The following is a 14766-nucleotide window of genomic DNA, read 5'->3' on the forward strand; positions in this document are numbered from 1 at the left end:
CCGGAAATGTTTAGTTGCAGTTATTGCTGCACAAGGGGGTCACACCAGATACTGAAAGCAAAGGTTCACATACTTTTGCCACTCACAGATATGTAATATTGGATCATTTCCCTCAATAAATAAATGACCAAGTATAATATTTTTGTCTCATTTGTTTAACTGGGTTCTCTTTATCTACTTTTAGGACTTGTGTGAAAATCTGATGATGTTTTAGGTCATATTTATGCAGAAATATAGAAAATTCCAAAGGGTTCACAAACTTTCAAGCACCACTGTACGTCTTGTTGCATTTGTGACAACCATCCCCATTGTATGGTTGGTTATCCCGATGCTACTTTCATGGGGAAAAATAAAAAAGTGGAGTCATTTTTAAAAAAGGAATTTAAAAATCTGAACAATATCCTGGATTGAAGAAACATAAACAGGAACGCATACGTGTCGGCAAGTTTCCGAACTTCAAGATGAGAGAGGCTGAAATAAACGTCTGACACAGTCATGATGTATTCTCCCAGCTGACTTTCCTGCTCCTCACTGAAAACCGAACGATTTTTCACATACCCTACTGGGACGGATGGGCAGATTGCATCTCCAGCAACCTCTGACGGACTGATTTTATTACAGTATCTGGCTAGTGTTTTGTAATTAATCTGAAATTCGTTCGCAGTGGCTCTGATGGTTGGGTCGTGCAGCTTCACCTCTCGGACTGCCCTGAGCATGACATCTGGTGGAGTCTTGCCCTGGTTTGTCTTCCTGACAAAATTCCTACCCATTTTTCAATCTAAAAAGAAGAAAAAAAAAAAAAAAAAGAGTAGATATCTCACACTTTGCATATCTATGCTAACAAAGGGGTTGGTTGTTGCATGTGACAACCATCCCCAACCGAGCGGTTTTGCTCATGCTAATGCTAATGCTAGCATCCACCTGTTGTAGCACAGCTAAGAAAAAAAAAAACATATCAAAACTATAGCTTTCCCTTCCATTTAATTGTAATATATTTTTTAATAAACCTATTGTGTAAGAAAAATACCAAACATTTTGACATGAAATAAATGAATATTCCTCTCACCGCAATGACTCAGCACTTTCTGCAGAAAGGTCCTTGTCGGTGACCTCTGACCCCAATTCTGAAAAACAATTTATCATAGCGCCCTCTAGTGAGTGAGTTTCGAGGAGTGCGACAACCAACCCATGTGACAACCATCCCCGTTCTCCTCTACCAGTCAGGGTTGCAGGAACCATTTATAACTGGCGTGTTCTGTCCAGTTATATTCTGATATCGCATGCACTAATTAGTGACTAAGTAGGAAGATATTTGGCACTGAACCTTGAAAAGCGATTTTTTTTTTGAAAGGTTCTTTATTATTGTTTTTGAATGTAATTTTTAAAACACATGGTTTTAATAAAATGTAAGAATTCATAAGTGTGTGTGATTTTATGTGTGCAAACAAATAAACTTAAGATATGAGTACAGTCTTCTGTTCAACAGGTTGTTTTGTTAAAAGTAAGCAGCAGGGGGCGAAAGTACAGCTGGACAGATTTGAAGGAAGGAAGAAAGAAAGAAAGAAAGAAAGAAAGAAAGAAAGAAAGAGCCATGATTATGTTGTTGTCTTGAACTTTATTGTCTGGCACTGGTACATATTTAGAACCTTGTGTTGTTTCTTTGCTACATTAAGAGAGAATTTCCTGTTTATTACATATTTAATTCAGTCAAAAACAGTGCGGCCTTATCCCAAATGGAATGTAGTGCTCTACGTAGGACACAGAAACCATAATGTAACACTCCATGTTGGGCACTTCGATACGGAAACACCAGAACAGGCTGTTCCTTTAATACAGACTATCTAACTTCAGACATGGCTACGCTATATTTAGGCAATTTAAAAATGATAACGCAGCACTCGTTCATATTAAACAGGGAAACGAAAAGAAAAAAAATGATCAAGCAAAGTACACTGCTACATTTCATTCTCGTTAATTAGTAGCTTAAAACACAAGGCTAATTACGGAAGAGAAATATTAACGTTCCGTATCATTTCTGACGCAACGATCGACGATAATTTAGTTTCTTCTTTTTAAAATGGAAAAAGTACTTTGTATGCAAACGTACAGTTTTACAACGACAACTGCGAATGCTAAATTAGGACGTACAAATCTGAAAAATATGGCGCGCTAATAAGTCTCTTGATATGAACAAAGCCGATACGATCATATCTGATTCGACAGGCACACATGCATCCCCAGTCCATGACGACGAAAGTTATTTGTCAATTATAATAAAAACATTTCAAAAAAAGAAAACAATAAATTAACATGTCTACACACGCCAGAAAAAAAAAAAAGATACTCTACATATTTACAAAACGGTAATGACAACGTGTAATACTTCACGTTAAGCTGCCTTAAAACTCCTTCAAAGCCCTCGAACCAGAGTGAACTCGCCGTGTCGATGAACACGCCCACGCTAACGCTAATGTGCTTCACGGGTGTACGGAGTCCATTTCCTGTCTAACGCAGTCCTACGGAAATGCAACATTGAAATAACGTATTACAAAGTACGCCTTTAATTTCGTTAACAGTTCGAGGCACAAACGACAAGTTTTCATTTCATTACCACGCTGAGATTGTAGTTTACACTTCACTGCTGTTTTATGTTCATCGGTTTCATTTCATTGATATGTTCATAGTTTATGTGACATTGATATTATGTGTTAGTAGTGCATGGTTCATGACTGCAATGTGTTGGTAGTTTACGTTTCATGACTATGTTAAGTTTGTAGTTTACGCTTCACCGCTATTCTCTCCGTAGTTTACATTTCATTCCGAGTTCATAGTTTACGTTTCATTACGTTAAGCTTGTAGTTTACGCTTCACTGATATTTTCTCTGCAGTTTGCGTTTCACTATGTTAAATCTGTAGTTTACGCTTCAACTGATATTTTCTCTGTAGTTTATGTTTCATGACTAGTTTATGTTCGCAGTCTACGTTTCATTCCCATGTTAAGCCTGTAGTTTACGCTTCACTGCTATTTTGTCTGTAGTTTGTTTCATTACCATGTTAAGCTTGTAGTTTACGCTTCAACTGATATTTTCTCTGTAGTTTACGTTTCATTCCGATGTTAAGCTTGGAGTTTATGCATCACCATGATTTCATTACCAGTTCATCATCGTAATTTATGTTTTATTACCATGCCAAGCTTGTACTAAACGCTTCAACTGATATTTTGTCTGTCGTTTACGTTTCATTACTAGTTCAGGTTCGTAGTTTACGTGTCATTACTATGTTGAGGTTGTAGTTTACGCTTAACTGCTATTTTGTCTGTAGTTTGTCTCATTACAATGTTAAGTGTGTAGTTTACGCTTCAACTGATATTTTCTCTGTAGTTTACATTTTATTCCTATGTTAAGCTTGGAGTTTACGCATCACCATGATTTCATTACCAGTTCATCATTGTAATTTATGTTTTATTACCATGTCAAGCTTGTACTTAACGCTTCAACTGATATTTTGTCGTTTACGTTTCATTACTAGTTCAGGTTCGTAGTTTACGTTTCAATACTACGTTAAGGTTGTAGTTTACGCTGAACTGCTATTTTGTCTGAAGTTTGTTTCATTACCATGTTAAGTTTGTAGTTTACGTTTCAACCGATCTTGTGTCATTAACGTTTCATTACTCGTTCATGTTCGTAGTTTACATTTCATTACAATGTTAAGCTTGTGGTTTATGCTTAACTGCTATTTTGTTTCATTACTATGTTAAGTTTGTGGTTTACACCTCAACTGATATTTTCTCTGCAGTTAACGTTTCATTACGAGCTCATGTTCGTCGTTTACGCGTCACTGTTATTTTGAGTTTACGTTTCATTACTAGTTCATCACCGTAGTTTGTTTCATTACCATGTCGAGCTTGTAGTTTATGCTTCAACTGATAGTTTGTCTGTCGTTTACGTTTCATTACCAGTTCATGCTCGTAGTTTACATTTCATTCCTATGTTAAGTTTGTAGTTTGCACTTCAGTGCTACTTTATGTTCGTAGTTGACGTTTCAGTCCGATTTTGTTTGTAGTTTGCGTTTTCGTACGCATTTGTTTGTCGTTTACATTTCAGTACAAGTTTGTGTTTGTAATTTGTAGTGTGCAACTTTTATCTCAGCCCCACCCCCACAGCTCAAAATGTCACAACGATGATACGTTTCAGTCAGAATGCTTGAGCTATCCCAATCTGTGATTTGTAAAGATAAATATGTCCATTTTAGCAATCTAAAGAGATATAATATGACAAATACACTAATAACCCAAGTTACAATCACAACCGCAACCTAATTTACGATTCGGATCCTGGATTTGCAATGCATAACATTTCTCATCCTTACATTTCCATATGACTACATTTGACAGAAAAATAACTCCGTAGAGGTACGTTTTGAAATTTCTCGCTCTAAACTAACCAGTTCAGTGTCCCGGCTTTAAACCTGCAGCTCGATTTATTTGGCATGCCTTTGTTCTTGTGAGCAGGGCGTAACCCGAACGCTACTTTTAGACCTTTATTTTCCTCCATATTGGAATAAATGGACCTATTCAAACAGCGGTGGTAACACGGTCACGCCCCAGCAGTGCTGACTTCCTGTTGTTTAACAGGAAGAGAAGCCATCAGCATTTTTCTGGATCCCTGTGGGGTTATTATTAGGGAGTGAGAGCAGCTTTTGGTGAAAATAAAACAAAAGCCTTTTATAGGCATGACTCAAGCAAACCGAAAGCAACCTGCCCAATTGATTTCACAGCCAAATCTACATCTGAAACGGTTATGCGGTATAAATAACAATGATCTTTCTGTCCGATAACGTTAACGAGCAGGACTATTGTCTGCAAATAACGCTCTCATGTCGGGATGAGTCACCTGAACTCCAAATTACACCCTTGTAAGAATATAGTTAGTGTCCTGTATAGGGTGCAAATGTAGGGAAGCGTGAGCGTTAATCAAAATGGCTGTACAGACATTACATAGAACAGAAGTGTCGAATGCCGTTACTGAACACTCAGTGGACATATGGTGCACTACTTGGGTGTAGCGGTCATTCAGAGAATGGGCAAAGAGCCAGGAGTTAATAAAAAGCTTGAGTGACTTAATCCCTTGACACTCGTCCTTTGTGTGTCTTTAAAAGGAAGTCAATAAAAGAAAGCGCAGTGATGATCTAAGATAACAACAATGATGATATGTCCATGTGATAAGAGACTTGTAGGTGCGTGTCAGTGTTTCACAGTATCTAATTAAGGAGAGAGGAAGACCAGCACACAGCAGTAGTAAGCACTCGTAGTGTGTAGGGACTGTTGCAGGTACTAGGTACACTAGTTTATCGTGATAGTTGTGTGTATTGAAAGTAGTGTCCAGCACTAGTAGTGTATATGGACAGTAATGTGCAAGCTTAGGGACAATAACGTGTAAAGTCAGTAGTTGTGTGTCGAGACAATGACGCAATTACGACAAGGATAATCTCTGGTCATCCTTCTATCCTGACATAACAGTGGACAGGGATCGTAGTCTGTTTGGTCGCTATGGACGAACACTTCCTGTTTATAACACTTCCTGCTAGCTTCGGAGTACCTTTTTTTTCCACAAGGGGGAATAGCCTGAGTGGGATAAAATGGAGCGAACACTCTGCTGGAGGGCACTGAATGAAACACTGAAGCTTACGTTGGCCCTGTCCTCCGATAAAGAGTCCTTAGAGGAGGGATAAATAATCAGGTGCGGATAATGGAGGAATGAACAAAGGATGAAGGGATGAGGAAGAGAAGAGCAAGAAGAAGAAGAATGGTCCTAAGCCTGCTCTTCTTTCTTCTTCAAGGAGATGCGTTTCTTTCTTGCGGCCAGCATCTCGTAGAAAGGGTCCACGCTCACCGCCGATCTGAGACACACGCAAAGACAGAGAGACGTCCGTCAGTACACTTTATACCAGCAAGGACATAATTCCCTAAATTCGAAACAATGACTTAAAAATCCTGTCAGAAATCCTTTCAGGTCAGTTCGAGTTAGCTAACCGGCGAGGCACAGCAGTAAAAATAATCAACGTTTAAATTTACTTTCAGAATCCCTGTCGGATTAATTTTAGCTAATATTAGCGAGCAAGGAAACAGGAAAGCAGGAAACATTGGAATATTTATAAATATGAATTAAAAATCATGTCCCATCCAGTCGGTTTGTCTGATGTTAGCTTGCTGGATAGTAAGAGCAGTACAGGTTATGAATATTTGTTAAAATCCTGTCAGGTTATCTCAGGTTTGCTAGCTGGCTCAAATTAGCGGTAATGGATAGGACTTGAACTTTTTTTTTTTTTTCCCCTCCAGAAATCCTGTCAGATTAGCAAATGGTCGCTATCTGGCTAGGCGTAGCAGTAAAATTATAAACATTTACAGAGAGAACTTAATATTTCTTTCAGAATTCCTGTCAGGTTATCTGATGTTAGCAAACTAGCTGTTGTTAACAATGTACAATTTAAATATTTCTTATATGTTCCACATATTTTGAAAAATCCACTCAGAAAATCTGTCAGATTAGTAAATGTTCGCTATCTGGCTAGGCGTCGCAATAAAATAACAATTTACAGAGAGAACTTAAAATTTCTTTTGGAAATCCTGTCAGATTGGCTTATGTTAGCTAACTGGCTAAAACAATGTAGAATTTAAATATTTATATTAGTGCTGTCAAAAATGTCGCGTTATTATCGCGTTAACTTGACTCAATTTTAACGGCAATAATTTTTTTATCGCGAGATTAACGCTCTGTGACATGATGTAGGTTTTTCATAAGCTTTTGAAACTGCTAGGAACTTGGAACAGAACAGAGACTTTGCTTAGAAAAATGATAGCAGCTAGACTGTAATGTCATGCCCCGCACAGCCAGAGTCCTCTCCCCTCCCCCCAAAGAACCAGCGCGGGCAGCTCGCGCTGCCGTGCCTCGGGACGAAGAGCCACGGTGCTCGGCTTAGGTTTTGTTTTCCCATCGGCGGCTCCAGCCCGACTTTGCAGTGGCTGTGACAAGACGTGTTATACGGAGCCGTAGTAACTCGTCCCCTCACTTTTAATTACCCGAGCGCACGCCTTAACGTAAAGCGTGCGCACGGGTTATAACTCGTGCGCGCGCATTAATATCTCGTGCACACGCCTTATAAGTCGTTCCCACGCTTTATTTTTTTATTCACCATGTCCCCTCTACGGCTCCGTAGTGTTATGCTCTGCAATAAAAAAAAAAAACAAACAAACATTGGTACAACGCAAGCCCATTCACTTTTTTATGCTGATAAGAGAATTACAATGGTTTTTCATGTGACAAAAATGTGCGATTAAATTGCAATTAATCGCGAGTTAACTATGACAGTCGCGACATTAATCGCGATTAAATATTTTAATCGCTTGACAGCACTAATTTATAAATATGATTCACACACACAAAAAAAAAATCCACTCAGAAATCCTGCCAGATTAGCTATAGCTTATTGGTAGCTAGCTGACTAGCATTAGCAGTAAGAATGAGGATTATCCTAAAAAAAAAATCTTAAAAATCTTCTCACACGCTGTCAGTTTACTTCATGTTAAGTAGCTGGCTAGTGTTAGCAGTGCAGTTTCTGAATATTAATAAATATTCTGTCAGTTTAGCTCCTGGTAGCTAGCTGACTAGCATTAACAGTAAGCATTAGGAATGTTTATAAACGTCTTCAAAATCATCTCACATCCTGTCAACTTTTACCAAGCTAGACGGCTCGTGTTAGCGGTGCAGGTAAGGGACGATTATGGATACGTCTGAAAATTTATTTCACAAATCATAACAGATTAGCTATATTAAGCGAGCTAATGTCAAAATTCTCTTCACATCCTGTCAGTTTACTCTTACATTAACATGAAACTAGGAAGTGCACAATTTGTTCCTTAGAACAACCATAATTTAGACAAGTCATTACCACACCCTGTATAGGGCACTATTTTGTGAGAGAAAAATCAAACGAGTGCAATTGTTTCTTAAAATAAGGGTCACTGAAAAGGCATGTGGTTTGGGATACATTCTTGGAGGACGGATGGTGGTGTTCATGTGGTCTAGGTAGTCAGCAGGGCGTGGCGGTTTGGTTTGGGACATGCCCACAGGGAACTATTGATGTGTTCGTGATGATGTTTGTTTGGCCTACATTGTGAATAGGGTGTGTGGTTTGGGATATGTCCAAGGTGTACTGATTATGATGAGGAATTTGTGTCACCGACATAGTGAACATGGTGTGTGGTTTGGGACACGTCCATAGTGGGTTACATTGATACTTATACTGGTGTTTCTGTGGCTTTTATAGTGAGTAGAAGACAATGAAGTGTCAAAGTACTTGATGCTGTGGATCCATTCGTCCTTCTCTTCCGGCGTGGGGGCGGAGATTCGGTAGACCATGTGATTGCCCTCCACCACTCGTCCATCAGCTTCCGTTTTACACGCCTTAATGAGCTGCCCTCGGTTATTGGGGATGTAGAGCTCAAAGCAGTTCTACACAGAGACAACACCAAAAAAAAAAAAAAGTATAACAGTAAAATAATATATCCAAATGGTGTAAAGCACAAGTGGTTAAAATTATAAAACTGCTGCTAGGCAACTGGGTAATATATAGGCTGAGTATACACTCATAAATGAAGCTAGCAATTTTGTAAGCGAGTGTGTAAAACAGCGTAAAAGAAAAAAAAACCACACAGACTGTAGAAATGACATTGTAATGACTCAACTTCTAACCGAACATTTCATCACTTTCGATAGTAATGAGAAACAGCATCGTGTCACTGTCATAAAAAAAACAACTAGAATTCCCGCTTTGCGGTTGTATTCCTCTGTGAACCAGTTCAGTTTCAAATTCCCTCAAGCTGTTCCTGATATATCATGTTCACAATAACATGAGGTCACAGTTCACTTGAACACTGACCACCAAATTCCAATCAGAACATTTCTATCAAATTTGAAGAAATTTCCTCAAGACGTTCTTGAGGTATTATGGTCACGAGAATGGAACATTCATCAGGTCACAATGACCTTGTCCACCAAAAATCTAACCTTTGAGTCCAGTTAAAGGTTTCTACCACATTTGAAGAAATTCTCAAGACGTTCTTGAGATATTACAGTCATGAGAATGGAACATTCATCAAATCAGAGTGACCTTGACCACCAAAAGCCTAACCTTTGAGTCCAGTTAAAGGTTTCTACCACATTTGAAGAAATTTCCTCAAAATGTTCTTGAGATATTACGGTCTGATGAATGTCCCATTCTTGTGGTGACAGTGACCTTGACCACCAAAAATCTAACCTTTGATTCCAGTTAAAGGTTTCTACCACGTTTGAAGAAATTTCCTCAAGACATTCTTGAGGTATTATGGTCATGAGAATGGAACATTCATCAAATCAGAGTGACCTTGACCACCAAAAACCTAACCTTTGATTCCAGTTAAAGGTTTCTACCAAATCTGAAGAAATTTCCTCAAGATGTTCTTGAGGTATTATGGTCACGAGAATGGAACATCTATCAGGTCACAATAACCTTGACCACCAAAAATCTAACCTTTGAGTCCAGTTAAAGGTTTCTACCACATTTGAAGAAATTTCCTCAAGACGTTCTTGAGGTATTATGGTCACGAGAATGGAACATTCATCAAATCAGAGTGACCTTGACCACCAAAAGCCTAACCTTTGAGTCCAGTTAAAGGTTTCTACCACATTTGAAGAAATTTCCTCAAAATGTTCTTGAAATATTACGGTCTGATGAATGTCCCATTCTTGTGGTGACAGTGACCTTGACCACCAAAAATCTAACCTTTGATTCCAGTTAAAGGTTTCTACCAAATTTAAAGAAATTCCCTCAAGGCGTTCTTGAGATATCGTATTCACAAGAACCGGATGTACGTTTATCAGGACATATGGACAACCTGAAAACATCATGGCTCCGGTCACGGCTGTCGCAGAGTTAACGTACACATGAAATGTTCTCGTAAACATGGTAATGGATGTGTGCAACAATTACAAATGTGTGTGAGAGTTGATGTGAAGCTTCTGATTGGTCAATTAGCATCTAGCATCATCAGCAGACAATTTGACAATGTTCCATGAGTTTTAAGAAATCCGACTGGCTGGAAGACTCACAGGTTTGCGCGGATCCTCCACTTCCCGAATGCTCAGATTCTCCAGGGGGATGATGCCTCTCGGTTCCTTATCCTACACACACACACACACAAAATCATGCACAGACAGACAAGCAGAAGGACTCGGTAATGTGTGAACTATTGTGCACGAGAGTGCGCACTTACTGTAGTGTACTCAAAATAATACAGGCAGTTATCCGTTAGAATAAACCACCGCCTCTTCCATGTCTTCACTCGTCCTCCTGAGAGAGAAACAGCATTCTTTTTTTTAAATTCGTAAAATCAACTCTTCACGCATTCAGATTTACTACTGTTAATCTACTGATATAATCTCTTTTCTTAAATAAGTAAAAGTAAAGAGAAAGTCTGCAGCTAGATTTGGGACAGAGCCGGAGCAGAGCACCTACCTCCTGCAGAGAGGAAACCACAGGCCAAGCAGAACAGACCACAGAGCGAGAGAAACGGGGGAAAGAGTGAGACAGGATTAGAGACAGATCACACGCCCCACCATGCAGAGAACTGAAATGAGGTTACACTCACAAACACACACACACACACTTTCACACAGCATGCCAGCATTTATAAACGCCAACAGTATAAACTCGTCGCCATGCAGGTCATCGGTTTGAAAGATTTACAAAAAGAGTCACAAGATCTCAGGCTCAGGTCAAAGTGCACACGCACACCCACACACCTACCCAGTTTAAGCAGCCAGCCCTCTCGGTCTGGGTTGAAGAAAGTGTGAGTCAGATCGTTCCCATCATCCTCTGGGATTTTGAATGGCTCGTTCTTAATACTGTCATACAGATTCTAGAGAGAGAGAGAGAGAGAGATTTACACTGATCTCTCCAAACTTAGTTAAAACTGGCGCACTTTGTCTTAGTGCTGGTGAATTAACTGTTAATAAAATTAATAGTCAGATAAGAATTCTATTATGAAAATTAACAATTCAGGATTGTACCATGTCGCAACACACACACACACACTCACTCGGAGCAGCTCCTCGGGCAGGTCTCCGCCCTCGTTGATCCCCCGGTTCATGCTAATGAAGCGCTCCACTGTGGGTTTGTCTCGAACGTTGGGATTGTGGAGGCTGGTGTTCAGCATGATGATGGCAAACGACAGAACATAGCAGGTGTCTGAAATAAAAAAAAAGACGTACAGTGTAAGGACAGAACCCAGCGATGTATTTTGGAGAAAACAAGACTGACACTCTGTGTGTGTGTCTGTGTGTGTGTGTGTGTTACCGGTGCTCTGAAACACTCCGGGGTTGCAGTGACAGTATCTCTGTGCAAATGCTTCCATCATTCTGTCAATCTTCTGGGCTTCACCGGGCAAACGGAAACTCCACAGGAACTGCCTGAATCACACACAAGAAGAGTCACACAATCACATGTTTTATCAAATTTTCCATCCAAGATGGATCCAAGTTTCCTGTCTACAGCTTCCACGGGCTGCCATTTTATCTGACACTGTTTTGGAGGGATTATATTCCCTCATCAAACTGAATCACTTTTGATTCACTGAAACCAACAGTTCTAAAGAATTGGCTCGGTAAAGTGAATCGTGATTCCCATAGTTAACACGTGCCAATGTACTTAACACGGTGTGTGTGTTGATGTGTACTTTCAGGAGCAATGATACAACAAAGGTATAAAAAAAATGAAAAGAAACAGCAGGTGTGACTTACCTGAGAGCCTGAACCAGGTTGAGATCCGTAAACTCGTGAAGGTCAACAAACGCCTGCAGAACCCGAATGTTGAACTCGTCTCTGAGAGAGAGAGAGAGAGAGAGAGAGAGAGCAAGCGAGCGAGAGAGAGACAGACAGTGAGAGAAAGAGAGAGACAGAGAAAGAGAGACAAACACAAAGAGCGAGCGAGCAACAGAGAGACACAGCAAGAGAGAAAGAGAGAGAGACAGAGCGAGAGAGAGGACAGAAGACAGACAGACAGTGTGTGAACAGGGACAGTGAGTCAGAAAAATGGACAGATAAAGGAGGACAGACAGGGAGGCGGAGAGAAGTGACAAAAGAAAGAGCAAGAGGGAGACAAAGACAAAGAAACAAACAAAGAGACAGACAGACAAACAGAGAGAGAGAGAAAGAGAGAGAGACTCACACACACACACAGTGCAAGAGACAGACAGATCAAGAGACAGAGAGAAACAATAGAAGTAGAAATGGAAAGGTTTCAGTCAGCTTGGCTTGTGGTTCTGAATTCTGGCTGTAGTGTTTATGTAGAGAAGAAAAGAAGAAGGACTGTGGATTAACTCCGGCAGAGTTGTGGTGCATCGGCTTTACCTCTCTCCCAGATAGTCTCCGATGGCGGTTTTGTTAAGCCCCTCCCCTTTATAGAGGAACTGAGCGATTTCCTCTGGAGTGTGATGCAGCAGCTCGTTCTCCACCAGGAACGCAATACCCTGAGAACACGATTACAAGTATTACTTACACACACAGTCTCAGAATTCACAACACACCACCATTCACCTTTTATTTCTTTAATCCGTATACTCGGCATCTATCAGTTAAACTGGACGTGCCCGAGAACCTACAGAACCTACAGAGCTTTCGAGACAACGATCTGTTTCTGTCCTGTCTCTGAGCAACCGGTGCGTGATGTCAGAATCCCACATGACTGAGCTACACTCATTAGCCCTTTAATCAGGTCACACACTATACAGATCGTTTCACAGGTGTCCAGGTGTTGACTTCAGCCTACTCATTGTTGCATAAAGTATTGGCACCCCCTTTCGAATCCCAGTCCTTCAATTGAAATCTCTCTCGTCTCTCACCTTTTTGGGGTCCATGTTGAATTTTTTCCTCCCCATAGCCACATGCCGACTCTTTTGGAGCGTTTTGCTGCACACATCGTCAGACATAAAGGTTATTCGCATTCACAGTTATTTCAAATCATCGATGCTGGGATGCAACACGACATTGTATAACACTGGGATGTCTCAGACACACAGAGAAGAAGGAGTGAGGCTCTGACCTGCCCTCGGTGCTGTTCTCCAGCCCTTCTACCTCCATCATTGCCTCTCGCAGTTCCTCTCGCAGCCTCTGGATCTCCAGCAGCAGCGCTCCTTTCCTCCGCCGGATCTCCTCCAGCTCCGCTCGCTCCTCTGGGCTGAGATCAGCCGGGACTGATGGGAGAATTATTATTCCTTATTTACTGCCACACAGTGACTGATGACTTTTATTATAGTTGTCAGTATAATTTATTAAACCCTTTTTGCTTGCATAAAAGTCCCATTTACAGGTACTGACATGCCATGGGATGATAAAACATAGCACCTGAGGGGCTTTCTGCACATCGTACCTTGACAGAATAATCCAAATCATGCACACGTGTCATTATTGTGTCACTAGGACATTTAAATCTAATGACCTTCATTCATGCATTTCAGATGTGTTCTGGACACACACACAGGAATGCACGTTGTAGTGTGGTGCATCTTCCTGTCTTAACACATCTATAGCACATCTATAACACCTTTATAACACATTTATAACCCAAATATCATCATGACTTCATATGAACAGAAAAACATGTAGGTTTTTTTTTCCCCCCTGATTGACAGCAAATACATCTAAATGTCAGTGTTTTGACCATTATTTTAGTTAACTGAAATAAAAGACTAAATAAACTCATAAATGTCATGATGATTTTGCTCACTATCAGCATTTTAATGATCTCATCAATGACAGGAAAAAGCACGAGCCATAAAAAAAAACCCTCTGACGTTTTGCTAGCTTGCTAGCAAATGTAAAAATAATAATAACAATAAAAAAGCCACGATACAATGTATGACGTGCAACATGACCAAATCAAGCATAAGTGTCAGACAAAATCTAAATAAAAATAAAATGTTCATGTGCCCTTTATGATAAAAATAAAATGTATTGATTCGGCAACGTCTATACACTAATCTCCCATCCGTATTCATCAAACCCCGCCTCCTTCAATACAATTGGCTAATCGAGCCGGCTTCCTGCATTTCTATTGGTGAACAGCTTGTTCACGCAACCTCCTAACCAATCACACAGCGCCTCAACGGAGATACGGTGGGAATTCAGAATAGCGCATGCTAACGTATTAGCTCGCTACGTTAAACAATACAAGATACAAGAACACAAGTTTTTTTTTTTTTTTTTCGCGACTTACTGTAGTCCAGGTCGTCCATTTTAGGGGCTTTGCTCTTAGGCATATATGTGTCAGAGCCGACTGTCATTCAACTGCTGAAAAAGACGGATATATATAAAATGTTAAAAACTAACCCCTTTAAATAAAAAAGAAATAAATAAATAACAAGGCGGAGTGAAAAGGAAACCAGGGAGGTTTCTAGACAAAGGAGGAGTCAGTGCGATACCGGATGTTGCCTGGGGGGCGGGGTTACAGTACGTTACTGTCGGCCATCTTGGTAAGGGCACGGATTTCGTGACGCCATTTTGGAAATAACTGTAACTTGAGACCACAAATATAAAGCCTTTTTTTTTTTTTAGATAAATATGATGCTAATTCGCGTCCTTGGTCAAAATCTTCCTTCAAGGATAAAAACCCTTTGTCACTCATATTTCTTTTAAACAAAATTATGTTTTTATCAAACAAATCGATATTTTTTAC

At 40.0% G+C, this 14766-nt stretch overlaps 1 protein-coding gene across 1 annotated transcript; it reads right to left on the reverse strand.

Moving 5' to 3' along the window:
* Positions 1-1595: 1595 nt before the first annotated feature.
* On the reverse strand, positions 1596-14489 carry cyth2 (cytohesin 2). The gene is made up of 12 exons (XM_060921077.1): positions 14308-14489; positions 13135-13285; positions 12935-13001; positions 12444-12562; positions 11835-11915; positions 11392-11504; positions 11135-11283; positions 10843-10954; positions 10310-10386; positions 10146-10217; positions 8356-8510; positions 1596-5898 (listed from the first exon to the last, which is right to left on the reverse strand). The coding sequence occupies exons 1-12, from the start codon at positions 14372-14374 to the stop codon at positions 5811-5813; spliced, it is 1251 nt and encodes a 416-aa protein (XP_060777060.1). The 5' UTR covers positions 14375-14489; the 3' UTR covers positions 1596-5810.
* Between the last annotated feature and the right edge of the window lie 277 nt (positions 14490-14766).

The sequence above is a fragment of the Neoarius graeffei genome, chromosome 5, assembly GCF_027579695.1.
Source record: "Neoarius graeffei isolate fNeoGra1 chromosome 5, fNeoGra1.pri, whole genome shotgun sequence".
NCBI classification, from domain to species: Eukaryota; Metazoa; Chordata; class Actinopteri; order Siluriformes; family Ariidae; genus Neoarius; species Neoarius graeffei.

Excerpts from the sequence above, each read along its gene's own strand:
- cyth2 (XM_060921077.1), bottom strand. The coding sequence starts at position 14,374 with ATGACAGTCGGCTCTGACACATATATGCCTAAGAGCAAAGCCCCTAAA. Across the intron at positions 12,563-12,934 it reads TCAACATGGACCCCAAAAAG|GGTATTGCGTTCCTGGTGGA; the intron begins GTGAGAGACGAG and ends TCGTGTTCTCAG. Across the intron at positions 8,511-10,145 it reads TGGAGGATCCGCGCAAACCT|AACTGCTTTGAGCTCTACAT; the intron begins GTGAGTCTTCCA and ends GTCTCTGTGTAG.